Genomic DNA, 14,864 nt, shown 5'->3' with positions numbered 1-14,864 from the left:
GGTTTCACTTACGTTGGCCCATGCCACATTCGGTCTGCACCTGGCCTACCCTTCTGCCCTTGCTTGCCATCACCCCTCCTCTAGCTCACCCTCACCCTCGGGACCTGCATGCTTGCTTTTCCTCAGACTTGAACAGTCTTCCCCAGACCTTCACATGGCTGGTTCTCTCTCCTTATTCAGGTCTCCGATCATCTACCTCCTCCTCAGTGAGGCCTTCCCTGCCCACCCTACCTAAAACGGCATCCTGCACCATCCCCAGCCACTCTATCTCCTCACCTTGACTCACTTTCTTCACTGCAGTTTACTAAATAATAGAATTTCCAACAGTGTGATTTGTTTACTTGTTTCATGTCTATGTCTCCCACTAGATTATCAGCTCCACGAGGGCAGGGATTCTGCATTATTCCTCAGTGTATCCTTTGTGCCCAACACAGTGTCTGGGATGTTATTAAATATTTTTTGAATGGATGAATGTATTCAGAAAGAAGAGAGTGAAAACCAAAACCATCTACCCCAACACTCAGCCTAGACACAGAGAACCCAAACCACACCTGACTGCCTACATCAATGTGACTTTGTGGTCCTTTGCTTTCATTAGCACTTTGTATTCTTTCTGACCGTTCAGCCCAGGCAAATGGTTTGAACAACAGCCAGTTTGCCCACTGAGATTATTTGAGTTCCCTCACCTTGCCGTTTCCACCAATTTTCCACTGTTGTACAGTGGTTCTTACCAAATCCTTAATCAAGACACTGAATTGAAAGACCCGCCTTAAACCAAACTTCCAATTCTCAATAAATTCTGGCCTTACCTTCTCTCTGAGACACTGCCAAAGCTTTGCCAAGTAGTGTTTTCCCTTACCTGAGGAAGCAATCAACTCAGCTTGTGCTACCAACAGGTTGTGTTGGTAATATTTGGAAAGCCAGCTTTTGACAAGAGGAATACAATCCAAACACACTAGCCAAACTAAATATTTTAATGCCTGGGAGCATTACAAACAGCATCAGTAACAAGTGTCTTGCCCAGGTATATTGGAGCCTGAGACAAAATCAATAACAGTGATCTTGTCTTTATTTAAAATTTTGGTATTTTGTTCATTGCGGATTTTCTTGCATTGATTTTTTTTTAAATGTCACATTAAAATACTATTAACCTGGATTAGTTTTTTGGTGCTCCCTTAAATTGTGTCCAAGGGGAATGCCTCACTCATTTTACCCTACGCCCGCACTGTTACTATAAATTGATGCAGTAAGGAACAGAGCACTAAGTGCATAGTTTTCTTGTTTGTTTGGTGAGGAAGAGTAGCCCTGAGCTAATACCGGTTGCCAATCTTCCTCTCTTTAAGGCCAGATGGGCTCATTCAGTGTTCCACTGGTATGACCACCAAGCAGCTACCTATATATGTTCCTTCTTTGGGGCTAGAGGATGTCATATCACATACAGAAGCCCTTAACAGTCGTCAAGCAGGAATAGCTTTATTAGATACTGAAACATCTTTAATGAGAAAGGCTGTCCTTCAAAATAGAATGGCCTTAGATATTCTTACAGCATCCCAAGTTGGTATATATATATCATTCAAACTGAATGCTGTGTTTTTATATCTGATAAATCTTCCAATGTATCATCTCTGCTAAAGCACATGAGAAAAACAGGTGAATGCCTTAAACGATCCTACACCCAGTCTTGATTTGTTTAGCTGGCTCCCTTCCGGTATTGGTTTCCATTTGTGACCTGGATTGCAATTCCTATTTCTCTTACTCCGTGGAATTCTTGTATTAGTCAAAATATTCAAACTAATTACTGTTTTCTTTCTCAGTGTTGTAAGACTGGCATGCAAGCTAGAGTAATGATTGCTCAGTGACTTGAGATGGTTGATCGATCTTACAACCCTGGACAAACCTCTTTTTCTTATTAAGGCTATGCCTAAAAACTCATTTTTAAGCTAATCAAGTATTATATTATCTGTTCTATAATTGTTATAAACAATGTAACTATAGGAAGTCATGTAAAAGCACATGTACAACGTTTGTGGGATAATCTAAAAATAATTGACAAATTACATAACCTATGAAACACTTCCCCTGCTAATATATACCTCTACGCTTGTCCACTATATCTGACTATTTCCCCCCAACGCAGATAACTGGGCAAATCAATAAAATAAAAGCCTAGCACCGGGCCGGCCCTGTGGCGTAGCGGTTAAGCGCGCGTGCTCCGCTGCTGGCAGCCTGGGTTTAGATTCCGGGCGGGCACCGACGCACCACTTGTCAGGCCATGCTGTGGCAGCATCCCACATAAAGTAGAGGAAGATGGGCACGGATGTTCGCTCAGGGCCGGTCTTCCTCAGCAAAAAGAGAAGGATTGGCATGGATGTTAGCTCAGGCCTGATCTTCCTCATAAACAAATAAATAAATAAAAGCCTAGCACCGAGGGACATGAGGAACCCAGGGCAGGCAGCAACCACCCTGGCACCGAGTGACAATATTTTGATCAGCAATACTTTCTATCAAAAGATTATTGATCAAAAGGGGAAAATGACAAGAGATTCTCACATATTCAGGTATATGGGGTAACTATTCGGGTTCAAAACTGATTTGGCTTGAACTAAAAAGCCTGACTTATGGCCTATCAAACACACATTGTACATCTGCTTAACCATCAAAGTAAAGAATGCAGTCTCTTAAGATAAGAATGCATACTTCCCCCCTACGCCCTATTAGTAACACTCTCTTGGTAGGGCCCTATTGGTAACGCCCAGATTAGTCCCTTTCCTGACATCACAGGGGGTCATGTTGACCTGCTAATTTGCAACTGAATACCTTTTGAAATTTTGATGAAAACATATCCTGGCTGTGTTTAATGTATGTTCTTTGTTCTAAAAAGATATAGGACTGGACTGAAAACCATGCTTCTCCGGAACGCTTTCTAACGCCTTCCCGGGTTATAATCCTCACTCTGGCTCAAGTAAACTCACCTTATTTCTCTTATCTATAGAATGGTCATCAGTTATTTTCCATCGAGAGTCTGAGCCCAGGATCTGAACCCGCAAACCCCGGGCCGCTGAAGCAGAGCACACGAACTTAACCACTACACCACCAGGCCAGCCCCAAGTGTGTAGTCTTAAAAAACGGGGGATTATTATGTTGTTTAAAGTTACAAAGGTAAATTAGGGAGAGATAAAGAAGGGGATGGTGAGGGGCTGACCCAGTGGTATAGTAGTTAAGCTTGCATGCTCTGCTTTGGCGGCCCAGAGTTCACAGGTTCAGATCCCGGATGTGGACATATGCACCGCTCGTCAAGCCATGCTGTGGTGGCATCCCACATACAAAAATAGAGGAAGATGGGCACAGATGTTAGCTCAGGGCTAATATTCCTCAGCAAGAAGAGGAAGATTGGCAGTGGATGTCAGCTCAGGGCCAATCTTCCTCACCAAAAAAAAAAAAAAAAAAAGAAGGGGATGGTGTTGTGGGGGATCAGAATTGGCCACCCCAAAATGTGTCTCTTTGGCATGAACATTATTTGGGGCTAATAAGGATTATTACTTTAAAAAAAAACTGCAGACATGAGAGAAGCCCTGCAAAGTAAAATTTACCCTTTGTAAGAGATATTTACATTTGTAAGGGAAATCTCCATCTATAAAGGTATCTCCCTCTCTGTACGAAGAAGAAGGGGGATGACCTTATCTCTAGACACTCTTATCGATGCAGAAGGCAAGGACTTAAATTTGTGTAATAACCTTACTCTTATTTACTGTGCTTTTCTGGTAATCTCCCATAACTGACTCCCCCCACCCTGCAACATCCTCCTTTGTCTTTAGCTGAAGATGATATTTAAGATAAGAGCCCCTGCCATTTTGACGAGTTGCTCAGTTTTCCTGAGTCTCTCCCACATATACATGTTTTGTTTGATTTTCTCCTATTATTCTGTCTCATGCCAATTTAATTCATACCCCAACCAGAAAGACCCAGAGGGTAGAGGATTTGTCTTCCTCCCCTACCGTGTAGTGTTCTGTATCTTCATTATCATGGCACGAAGTCAAAAGGTAACTAAGATGAACGAATCAAGAAATAGCATACAAGTGTTTTACTTAGCAATTTTTTAGGAATCAGAACTAAAAACACAACTGATTACACATGGCTGCCTCTGAGGAAAGGGAATTTTTGCTTCTCATTACAAATCCTCCTATTCTTCAAACGTGTGCATTTACCACTTTGATGACCACAATGATAATTATGAACACAAAAATATCTGGATTCCATGACCTCTATGCGCGCACATGTCCAGTTCGGTCACATTCTAAATCCACACCCACCCCATAAACAGGGAGGAGCGCCCGCAATCCCACACCCAGCTCAGCCCACGCCTCTACTAGCAAAGATGCCATTATCTTAAAAAAGGATAACTGGAGCCTCTCCCCAGTGGGACTTTTGTCCTCATTCTTTTTTTCTCCAATCTGGGAGGATTTGCGGACACCCTGCGACCTCTGCTCGCAACTACTCAAGGCCAACAGGTTCACCGCCCCCAAAACCTTGGATCTCCTTCCCACTCTCATTTCCGGGGAGGCCTTTGTGAGAGGGCCGGAAGTGGTAGGGCGTGCGAGTCCCATTGCGCAGGCGCAGTCCTCCTCAGCCTCGTTGTCCCGCCCCTTCCCAACCCCCTCGCCAACCTGTGTGGGCGTCGGGCGGCCTAGGGTTCCTTTTTTCCGGCCCGCGTGATCACGTGACGGGGGAGGGAGCGTTACCAAGGCCGCCTCGGTATTGAACTCGGGGCAATTTCTTGACCTTTTTCCAGAGTCCCCTCCTGGGGGGCCGCTCTGGGGTTCCTCTGGCCAAGAGCAAGGAAGTCGCCCGCTTCGCGTCCCGCGAAGCGCCCGCGGAGCCGCGCGGGTGCCGTCTCTGTCTCCGCCGCGGCCACTCACGCGCCGAGGGACCGCGGGAAGGAGAAGGGGCGGGCCGGGGCGGGGACTCGCGCAGACCTGGGGCGGCTCTTAGGGCCGGGCCTGCGCTGGAGTTGCGGACACTCGTTGTCGCTGTCGCCGCCGCTGCCTCTGCTGGCCGTCACCATGAACCCGGACCTGCGCAGGGAGCGGGCCGCCGCCAGCTTCAACCCGGAGCTGCTCACGCACATCCTGGACGGCAGCGCCGAGAACACCCGGCGCCGCCGAGAGATCGGTGAGGGTGTCGCGCTGGGCCTCCCTCCTTCCCCGAGCAAGGCTGGAGACTACCTCGATGAGGAGTCGGGGGACGCTGTGGGGTGTAGGCCGCAACCTCTGGCCTAGCTTTAGGGGAACCAGGACAACCACTTCCAGGGGCCGCCTATGGCGGGGGTGGGGATCGTCCATCCCGAGAGGGGACCTGTGCCTGCAACTCTGAAACTAGCTGTGATTAAGGGAGGTGTAACAGAGCCTTGAATTTCTGTCTCCCTTTTGATGCTCTTTAACTCCCAGAGAACCTGATTCTGCAAGACCCAGACTTCCAGCATGAGGACTTGAACTTTCTCACTCGCAGCCAGCGTTACGAGGTGGCTGTTAGGAAGAGTGCCAACATGGTGAAGAAGATGAGGGAGTTTGGCATCGCAGACCCTGATGAAATCATGTGGTTTAAAAAGTAGGTATGCCTTGGTAACTTAGATCAAGTGCCTAAACCCAAATTTTAAATCTTTGGTCTGTGGTGTCCTTTTTCATCGTGCTTGGGATTTGAAGACTCAAACTGCACATTTTTACGCCACTTGAAAGTTATATCTGTGGAAAATAATGTTAGTTTTGTATTTAAGCCGTTTAAACGGATGACATTTGTAGAATGCTGATAATTAGTGTAGATGCTGCAATTTTCATTCTCAAGTATCGTACACATTCTTTTGCCCAGGCATCTCAATTTTGAGTGATTTAAATGTACAATGACTTAGTCCTTTGTTAAGAAGAAGGCCTGCTAAATTTAGAAGCTGAATTCGGAAGGATTTTTCCAGTTGCAAGATCTAACATTTAAATATTTTGGAGCAATAGTAGATTGTATTTTCATATGATAGTGTAGCTCTTGAGTTTAAAATAATGGAAAATATGGGATGGGTGAAGAAGAACATGTGAAACCTCAGAATGATTATAAAGTAGTCTAAGAACCAAGCATTGTTGAATCTGGTGACAGTATTTAAATGGATTTCCTGCATATGAGACCTCATAAAAACATGCCTTGGTCCTAGGGCTAGAAAGAGTATGTTCTTTTTCAGACCATCCGTTTTTTGTTGTGTTTTTTTTTTTAGTTAGAAACGAAGTATGCACTTTTTTTGGTCTTTATGTAAATAAGCACTCTATAATTACGTGATCTTAATACAAGATTCCTTTGGGCTATAGCATCTTTTACACTTCCCATTTATTCCTGGGCATTTCCTGTTTTAGGTTTCTACATTTTAGAAGAACTCCAATATTTTCATCAATAAAGATTAAATAATATGAATGGTGTATATTCATTACAGGCTCTGCCTTTCTATAGTGATGGTTATTTCTCCCTTAGTGTCTCTAATACATTTTGTATCTAATTATTTTCAGTCAGACCTGGTTGTTATTGTAGAGGTGAAATAATTTACTCTGGCCCTTAGTACCATCCTCAGAACTCCTTTCCATTTTGGTTATAAATATACAATTTATTTATTTTTGGTAGCCCAGATAAGAGTACTTACTAACTTCCAAATGCTCTTTTTTTTTTTTTTTTTTTTTGGTGAGGAAGATCAGCCCTGAGCTAACATCTGTTGCCAATCCTCCTCTTTTTTGCTGAGGAATATTGGCCCTGGGCTAACATCCGTGTCCATCTTCCTCCACTTTACATGGGAGGCCGCCACAGCATGGCCTGATGAGCAGTGGTCAGGTCCGTGCCGGGATCTGGGCCTACTAACCCGGGGGCAGCCAAAGCACAGCCTGTGAACCTAACCACTCTGCCACCAGGCTGGCCCCTCGGAATGCTCTTTTTTATTTTTAAAGTTTGTAAGTCATGGCTGTGTAGATATTGAGGTAGAGTAACTCCTAGAAGATTATGTTTCTGAATTACCTGAGTTGGGTTTGTAAATTTTAAAAAATTAGTAAGATTTTGTTTTCCCTTAAAACGACATGAAAGATTTTTTGTTTTGTTTTGCTTTTAAATGGTTGATGCAGTGTTTCAGGATCTGTTAGAAGATTTCATAATCTGTGATAGTCCATGTAAGTAACCAGACTGGAGTGAAGTCAAGATGAAATAGAACAAAGTTCTTTATGTGGGTTAAAGATCAGTGGACACCAGCCAGTTGTTTTATTTATCATTTTTCATGATACAGACCTTGCTCTTTGGGAAGTATAAAGTACAAACTTCAACACACCATCTGACATCCTTCCAGTATCCCTAGAATGTGACAGGGAGATCAACTTACGTTAGGGAAGAGGGTTGAAAATTAATCTTGGCAAATAACTGAATGCGTTTGAGTCTAAGCCTGCCACCAGTTGTAACTCACACACATGTTTACACAGTTAATTAAGAAAGTTAACTATGACATACCATTAATTGTGAGATGCTTCGAATTTCTTAAATGCTAAAATTGGGGGGAAGGAGGGATGCTGGAATTGACGAAATACAGTAATATTTCTCTTCCTGGGAATTTTGGGCATTTCCTGGTCTCTTACATCCATTTCTCCTATCACAAAATAAAATTCATATATGAGAATATTTTGAAGTTGACTGAATATTAGTAAAATACTTTGAGATTTCTCCACTTGAGCGGTAAAAGAACTGTTCTCTCCAGTCCTTGAGAAAATAAGACCTTGCTTTTTCGGGAATATAAAAGTTGTTGCCCTGGTCTCCTTTCCTGTAATTTTGTCTTTTAAAATTCTAATGAGAATCGGTCATGGTTTTGTCGTCCTTAGGTTTTTAAAGCTGGTTCCTTGAAAAGCATCTTCAGGAGGGATTAAACATAATTTAAAAATAAGCACTCAGATTTTGTTCTTGAGTTGATTTTCAAGTGGCCTAAAAAAAAAATCTCAATATGTTTCTTAAGAAGATAAAGATTTGACAGTCTTTATTTTCTGTCACATATTTTTCCCTCTCTGTTTCGTAGAATTATTTTGTGTCAACAGCATTATTTTTTAACCCAGAGGATTTGACTAAGTTGCTCTCAGCTTTCTTAGTTCCATCATTGGAATAGTGTCTTATATTTCCACCATTTTGAGCACTTAGATTACTGCTTTTATTTCTCAGAAGTTCTTGTATGTTCATGTCCTCTCTACTTATGAAAGGAAATAGAAGGTAGATAAATACTTGTTGGTTTTAGTGAGACAGGATTGTTACAAGAGAATGCTGTGGTGACTTGCCTTTGAGAGAATAATTTCTACATTTGTCTACTGAATCAGGTTTTGGCTCCCACACCTCAGTGAGGCGTAGGGTGTGTTTCATGAATGCGTTACTTCTCTGCCATACAGCAGCAGTCAACTGCTAATGGGAGTTACTAAGAAACCGGTTACCTCGCCTCTTCTGTTCATACTCCTCCTTTCCTCTTTCTCCCTCTATTCAGTTTAAATGAACATTTGATATTGGTGTAAAAATCTAGAATCTCAGGGTTAAAAAGCATTCTCAATATTGGCTCCTTGGATTCTTGAATTTATCCCCAGCATCTCTGAAAGGTGATCTTCCACCCTAAACCCATGCCTGAAAACCATCAGCAGCAAAGAAAATATTTTTTACTGATGCTAGTGAGCAGCTTCTGTTGACGGTCACATACGACTTAGAGCACAGAAGTCATTCTCTCTGATGGACTCTGTAATGATTACATTAATTCATTTTGGTTAATTAGAAATATTAATAGCTAAGTGTGTACACGGAGAGAATTGTTCACAAGTGGATTATGATTTATTAAGATAGAAAAGAAAATGGGATAATTTGTGTAGTACTTATTTAGAAAATAGGACAATAAAATGATATATTGTGTTTACTGTTGTCTCTTGTTTCTTTTAAGGTGGTGGCATGGTTTCAGGGCCTCCTTGAAAGTGAATTGGAAGCCTACCCCCTCCTTCCTTTACTTCATGCTCTATTTGTTGTACCAATCACAATTAACTGGTGGTGACACAGCTTCCTATTCATCCCTTGAGAAGTCATGAAAATCAGTTAGATGGCATTTATTTGGTACTTTAAGCTCTTTATATAGATAGAACAAAACAGACCCCTATAAAACCTATAACATACCCGAGCCAAGGCTGACTAATGTAAGTTGTATTTTGACTGTTTCACAGATTCTGTTTTATGAGAAGATAGTTATAGACTGAATTGTATTACGATTAGAATTCCTTTAATCTGGAGTAATGTTCAAAGACCATTAGAGATAAATTTTTGACATGCTCACATTACCATCTGAAAACTCTATCCTGAATGTTTGCTTCAGTTATCTAGTGAAAGATAGCTTAAACTATTCTTCTTATAGGAACTTTTGTTAACAGCACTACAAATGAAGTGTTTGTGGAGTTCCTTTTGATTTTCGAAACAAACAAGTAAAACCTAAAATAAAGTAAAACCAAACACACACTCCCCAAAATCCAGCCAATCAAACCAACAAATAACTTCAAAACCAAAAACAAAAGGGGTTTTTAGGCTAAAACATGGGTAGAATTTGCTTCCTGGATTAAGGATAGAATTAAAGAGTAATTCTAGCCCTGACGTGACTAGCGGGGAAGAGATACCACTAGATTCTGCTGTTGGCCTTTTGGGTAGTAAAATGGTAAATTTTGCATTTAATTTCATAAGAAAGGGGTTCCAGTTTTCCCAACCTTCCTCCTGAGGGCCATGCTGTTTGGCAGGAGTGGGTGGTAGAATGCAGTTTCTAGAGTAAGGCTGAGCTCCTTTTCTTTTCTCTCCTGTAGACTACATTTGGTCAATTTTGTGGAACCTGTGAGCCTCAATTACTCCATGTTTATTCCTACCTTGCTGAATCAGGGCACCACTGCTCAGCAAGAGAAATGGCTGCATTCATCCAAAGGACTCCAGATAATTGGCACCTACGCCCAGACGGAAATGGGCCACGGTTAGTCCAGGTTTGAGGGTCAGTGGGTAACCGGCCTCAGGACTTCAATTAACAAATGACTCCTGGCATTTGTTTTTTTCTGCTGCTACGCATTTGGGATTTTGTTTTTAAATTGTTAAATAAAATTCAGCTTCTCATTTTCTCATAGGTCAATTCCTCATAAACTGGTCCAGGACTCTGGCTTGAAACATCCTCTGTGTTATTTCTTAAGGGCTTTTACTGTTGCTGCATTTTAATGGATGTTGAACAGTTTGGAAAGATGGGGTTGAAAACATGGCAAAATTGTCTTGGTGTCTAATTATTAAAGACTTTGTTGGAAATGCTTGAGAGTATTAATGCCTCAGCAACATCTGGAAGATGCCTTCCTGCTTTAATCAAGTTAAAGATGTACAAGTCCATGATTCTCTTCATTTCACTTCAGCAGTCTTTTTATACGTTGTTTCTGTACATGTCCATGGACTTCATATTGCCAGTAATTTGGGGGAAATTGTTCATAAATGCCTGGCTACTTGCAAAAAGTTTTGTGTTTGGTCTTAATGTGAAATAGGTTTGTTTTCATAGGCAAGGCCATAGGCAGGTTTGAGTGTCTTGAATTTGAGCTGCCCAGTCTCATTCCTAATTATCATAATGCTTCCATTATGTAAATAAAGGAAACTAAAAGAGAAAGAGGAAGGGATGCAGATCAGGAAAGTTCCATTTTTGTGTTTGATTTGGTGCTTTTTCATTTGTGAAATGGTTTAAGGAAATGTTCTTTATCATGGTCCCCGTGAGGACTGCAGATTCGGGTGGTGATATGGTGTCATGAACACCCTGCCAAACCCCCAAGACTTGAGCTTCAGGTTGGCCAAGACTGAAATAAAAGCCTGAAGAAAGGCCTCCTAAGGGAAGGAAGATAACACTCATCCAGTCTTCCTCTCTTGGAGAGACAGAGTGTGTGTGTGTGTATTTTGTAATCTTGAAATAGCTTTGTGGTACAAAACCCTTTTTTTGTTTTAGTATTCATTGTTGTAGAATTTGTTTGGCTTAATAGTCGTACTATTCATAGGAGGCGTAAGATGTAAATTATTCTGAGGCTAAATGGGTCTGATGTGTATATCTCTTGTTGGTCTGATCCTTTTGCTTCTATTTCTAAAGTACATTGCAAATATATATTTGCCCTAAATTTTGAAAGAGAGAAAGAAACGAGAACTTGCGCTTTACTGGTTTGAGGAGCCCAGAAATTGGACTAAGGTCTTATGTTGCTCTGGGTGAGTTTGCACTTGTTAGAGTTTTCTTTCTCTCTCTCTCTCTCTCTTTTTTTTTTTTTTTGTAAGGAAGATCAGCCCTGAGCTAACATCTGCCAATCCTCCTCTTTTTGCTGAGGAAGACTGGCCCTGGGCTAACATCCATGCCCATCTTCCTCTACTTTATATGGGATACTGCCACAGCATGGCTTGACAAGTGGTGCGTCCGTGTGCGCCCGGGATCCGAACCCCGGGCTGCCGCAGCGGAGCACGCACACTTAACCACTGCACTGCCAGGCCGGCCCCAGAGTTTTCTTTCTCTTGTTGCTTCTGTTTTTCGGAGATTTTCTTCTGTTTGAACCAACTTTGTCTTAATCCTGTAGTTTATTTTAGAAAACAAAGTTGTAAGATTAGGTCTTTTCTCTTGCTGGAATTTTGTCAGTTCACATTGGTGTTAGTTGTGCTTTGTCGACTGCTGTTCTTTCCCAAGGTAGCCAGTCCGTTTGTTGGTTAATTTGCTGTGGGTGACAGTATAACCTTGTATAGAATACATAAAAGTCCTTCAACATCAGAGAAACTGGCAGTAGAGCGCCTTGTACAGGAGGATGATTTGGCGATTTAAATTCTGAGTCTTTGGAACATTGATTGGTCAACAGCGATTATCTAAAGTGTTCTCACAGAATTGGCTGTATGTAACTTAGAGTTTGGGATTCTTTCACCTCTAGGTAGCTGCTGAGAAGTGAAGAATCTCAATATTGCTCAGGCTCCTTCCAGGATCCTCAGGCATCTTAAAATTCAATCACCTGCAGAAAGTCGCAGTTACCAGTTTTCTCTCTTCTCTCTAGGGTGTGTCTTCCCTCCTCTAAATACACACCCGTCTGTATAGGCACACAAATCCCAACACACATTTGGTCTGTGGGTCTTTGAGCTGTAATCGAAGGTGGAGGCCTAGGCTGAGGAAACCTCCCCTCCCTGGGTTTCTAGTGTTGAACGGACAGTGTGTGGAATGTGGTCCAGCATTAATAATCCTGGCCATACATTTCTCCAGGTCACAAAGCAGGTAGTATGTTTGGTCTTCACAGATAGTCGTTTCATGTTCTGGCCACTTCGTAGGGACTCTTTTTGCCTTGTTTTATATTATTATTATTAATATTTATTATTTAGGAAAATAGAACTTATGTAATACATAGTTATCAGCCTTGAAGATGGTGCCGTATCTTTGCAAATTCCCATCATTAGTACTCAGATATGAAGTAAAGCACCTTTCTTCCTTTGAAACTTGAAAAATAGATAGTATGCTTGATGTTGTAAATCACTAATCACTCTCCCCCGTCTCTTCACTGCTCTGTCTCCCCGGCAGTCTTCCTGATCCCTTTCTCCTCAAGTGATTCTCTTCCCCTATTGGACTCCCCATGAGTCTTGCTCCCTGGGTATTTGGGCTATTCTAATTTCCCCACTATTATTAATAACAATATAAACTTTACAAAAACTGTGTCCTTTGGGGTTATGCCTTTGGAATATCTTTCTCAGAAATGAGTTACTGCATTGAAGGAAGTGAACATTTTCTAGCTTTTGTTGCATATTTGAAGACTCTTCCTGAAACACAGAACCTGTTTCTGATATCTTTAGCAACTTATTAGTGTACTTGTGTCTCCGTAGCCCCATCAACATGGTTACTTTGTTTTTTTGTTGTTTTTTTTTTGCTTCTTTAATATATATCTAAGAGTTCAAGTTTTAATTTTCCAGTGCTAGTGACCCTGGATGTTATTACATGTTGTGGCTTAACTGTCTGCATTTCCCATGTATAAACTGGGTTTTTCTCCTTTGAGTATTGATTGAATAGAATCTGCATATTGATCTTATGATTACATTGTATCCTTCCAATATTTTTTCTGTTGCCTTCTGTTTTGTTAAACATTTTGGCCTTATGTGTTCAATGCATCCTTCTCTGAGTAGGTATAAATTTTCTTCTTCCCATATCTTGGATGATGACCTTCTATTTTCTTCCAGTTTTTTTTGTTTGATTTGTGTTTAATGCTTTGACTTTTGTATGATATAGAGTGATGAATGAATCCCATACTGTTTTTATGTTTATTAACTAGTAGCTCTTTTCCCATTGTTATGTTCTTTCTGGTTCATCTTAGTGTTTTATAATAGTTTCAATTTATTTCTGGAACCTTAAATATATTATATTGTTTTGTTTCTTTCTTTGTTTTTCTCCTAACATCATAAACTTTAGCTCATTGTTGCTTTGTAAGATATTTAAAAATCTGGTAGGATAAGCTTACTATTGTTAAATTTCAAGACATATGTATTTGGTATTCTTGCATACTTATTCTTCTAGATGAATTCTGATCTCAATTTGTCAAGTTCTAAAATATACTCTACAGGAATTTAAAATCCGTGTTACATTAAATACTTGTATTTTCTTGGGAAGTATTATCTGTATTTAGTCCTCTCAGGCAGGATTTAGCGATTTCTTTCCTGTTATTCATATCTTTTTTTTTTTTAGTGGGGAAGATTAGCCTTGAGCTAACCTCTGTTGCCAGTCCTCTTTTTGCTGAGGAAGATTTGCCCTGAGCTAACATCTGTGCCCATCTTCCTCTATTTTATGTGGGACACCTGCCACAGCATAGCTTGATAAGCGGCACGTAGGTCTGCACCCGGGATGCAGAGTGCACGAACTTAACCGCTATGCCACTGGGCCAGCCCCTATTCGTGTCTTCTTTTATTCATCCTATTAGGATTTATATTTTTTTCCTAATTAAATCTTTAATATCCTGAACTAAACTATTTAACAAATTTTAAATATTTTGGTGATTTTGTAAATTGCCTTTCTCTTTATTGGGGTTTCTAGTTAAATGGTCCTAATGGATAAGAATGCAGTGATTTTTGTTTTTCCTTATAACCTACAGCCTTTCTAAATTCTTTGTTATTGATGATATTTTGTTGTTTTTGATTTCCTAGGATTATAATCATGCTGTTGATGGAGATGCTGTTTTGATTTCTTCCTTTCTCTTTCTTAATTATTAATATTAACAATATTAATATATTATTAATCTAATCATTTTGTCCTCAGTATTGGCCGCCAGCCTTTCCAGCCCCGTATCCTGTAGAAGGAGAGACTGGGAAAGCCTTTTGGTGTTCCGGTTTTAAAAGAATTGACTCTAGCACTTCACCAAGTAAAATGTTGATGCTTTGTAATTTTAAAATTATTTAAAAATGATATATAATCTTTATCATGCATAACCACCTTTTTACAACAAATACTTGGTTTAAGTAAAAAAAACTATTCAGGTCACTTTCTCCTTGTAACATTTCTGAATTTCATCCACTTCTGAATAATCCTTATCTTAGTCACAAGAGACATTTTTCTCCTCGAAACGTTCTTCAGTCTCAAAACAGTTTCTGATTGTAGTAGTTTTACCCCCACCCTACTAAGTGTATGTTGTGGTAACCCTTGGTTTTCGTTATTATTCCATAATACAACACACTGATATAAACCCCTCCCATGAATCTGATGGGATGCTTTGGAGGGGCCTTTCCTTCACCAGGAATTGCTCTGGTTTCTAGTAATGCAGAATAGCCTTTCAGCACTAAAAGTGGCTGGTCCCAGG

The 14,864-nt window shown here is 40.8% G+C and overlaps 2 protein-coding genes across 4 annotated transcripts in view; one reads left to right on the top strand and one right to left on the bottom strand.

Moving 5' to 3' along the window:
- TEN1 (TEN1 subunit of CST complex) overlaps window positions 1–4,918 on the bottom strand; it is a 21,310-nt gene extending 16,392 nt beyond the window's left edge. The window contains exon 1 of one of the 2 annotated variants that reach the window (XM_058561686.1): window positions 4,665–4,918. The gene's annotated coding sequence lies outside the window, so the exon portion shown is untranslated. The remainder of the gene's footprint in view (window positions 1–4,664) is intronic. The other variant, XM_058561685.1, reaches the window with a different exon arrangement.
- ACOX1 (acyl-CoA oxidase 1) overlaps window positions 4,799–14,864 on the top strand; it is a 24,779-nt gene continuing 14,713 nt past the window's right edge. Inside the window, exons 1-3 of one of the 2 annotated variants that reach the window (XM_058561679.1) lie at window positions 4,851–5,169; window positions 5,445–5,604; window positions 9,864–10,024. In XM_058561679.1, coding sequence (XP_058417662.1) covers window positions 5,061–5,169; window positions 5,445–5,604; window positions 9,864–10,024 — 430 coding nt within the window. In that variant the 5' untranslated portion in view covers window positions 4,851–5,060. Of the gene's footprint in view, window positions 5,170–5,444; window positions 5,605–9,863; window positions 10,025–14,864 lie in introns of both variants that reach the window. The other variant, XM_058561680.1, reaches the window with a different exon arrangement.

This window comes from Diceros bicornis, chromosome 18, assembly GCF_020826845.1.
Source record: "Diceros bicornis minor isolate mBicDic1 chromosome 18, mDicBic1.mat.cur, whole genome shotgun sequence".
In the NCBI taxonomy this organism is placed as follows: domain Eukaryota; kingdom Metazoa; phylum Chordata; class Mammalia; order Perissodactyla; family Rhinocerotidae; genus Diceros; species Diceros bicornis.
Note: the sequence above shows the minus strand (reverse complement) of the source record. Positions and strands in the feature narration are given on the sequence as shown.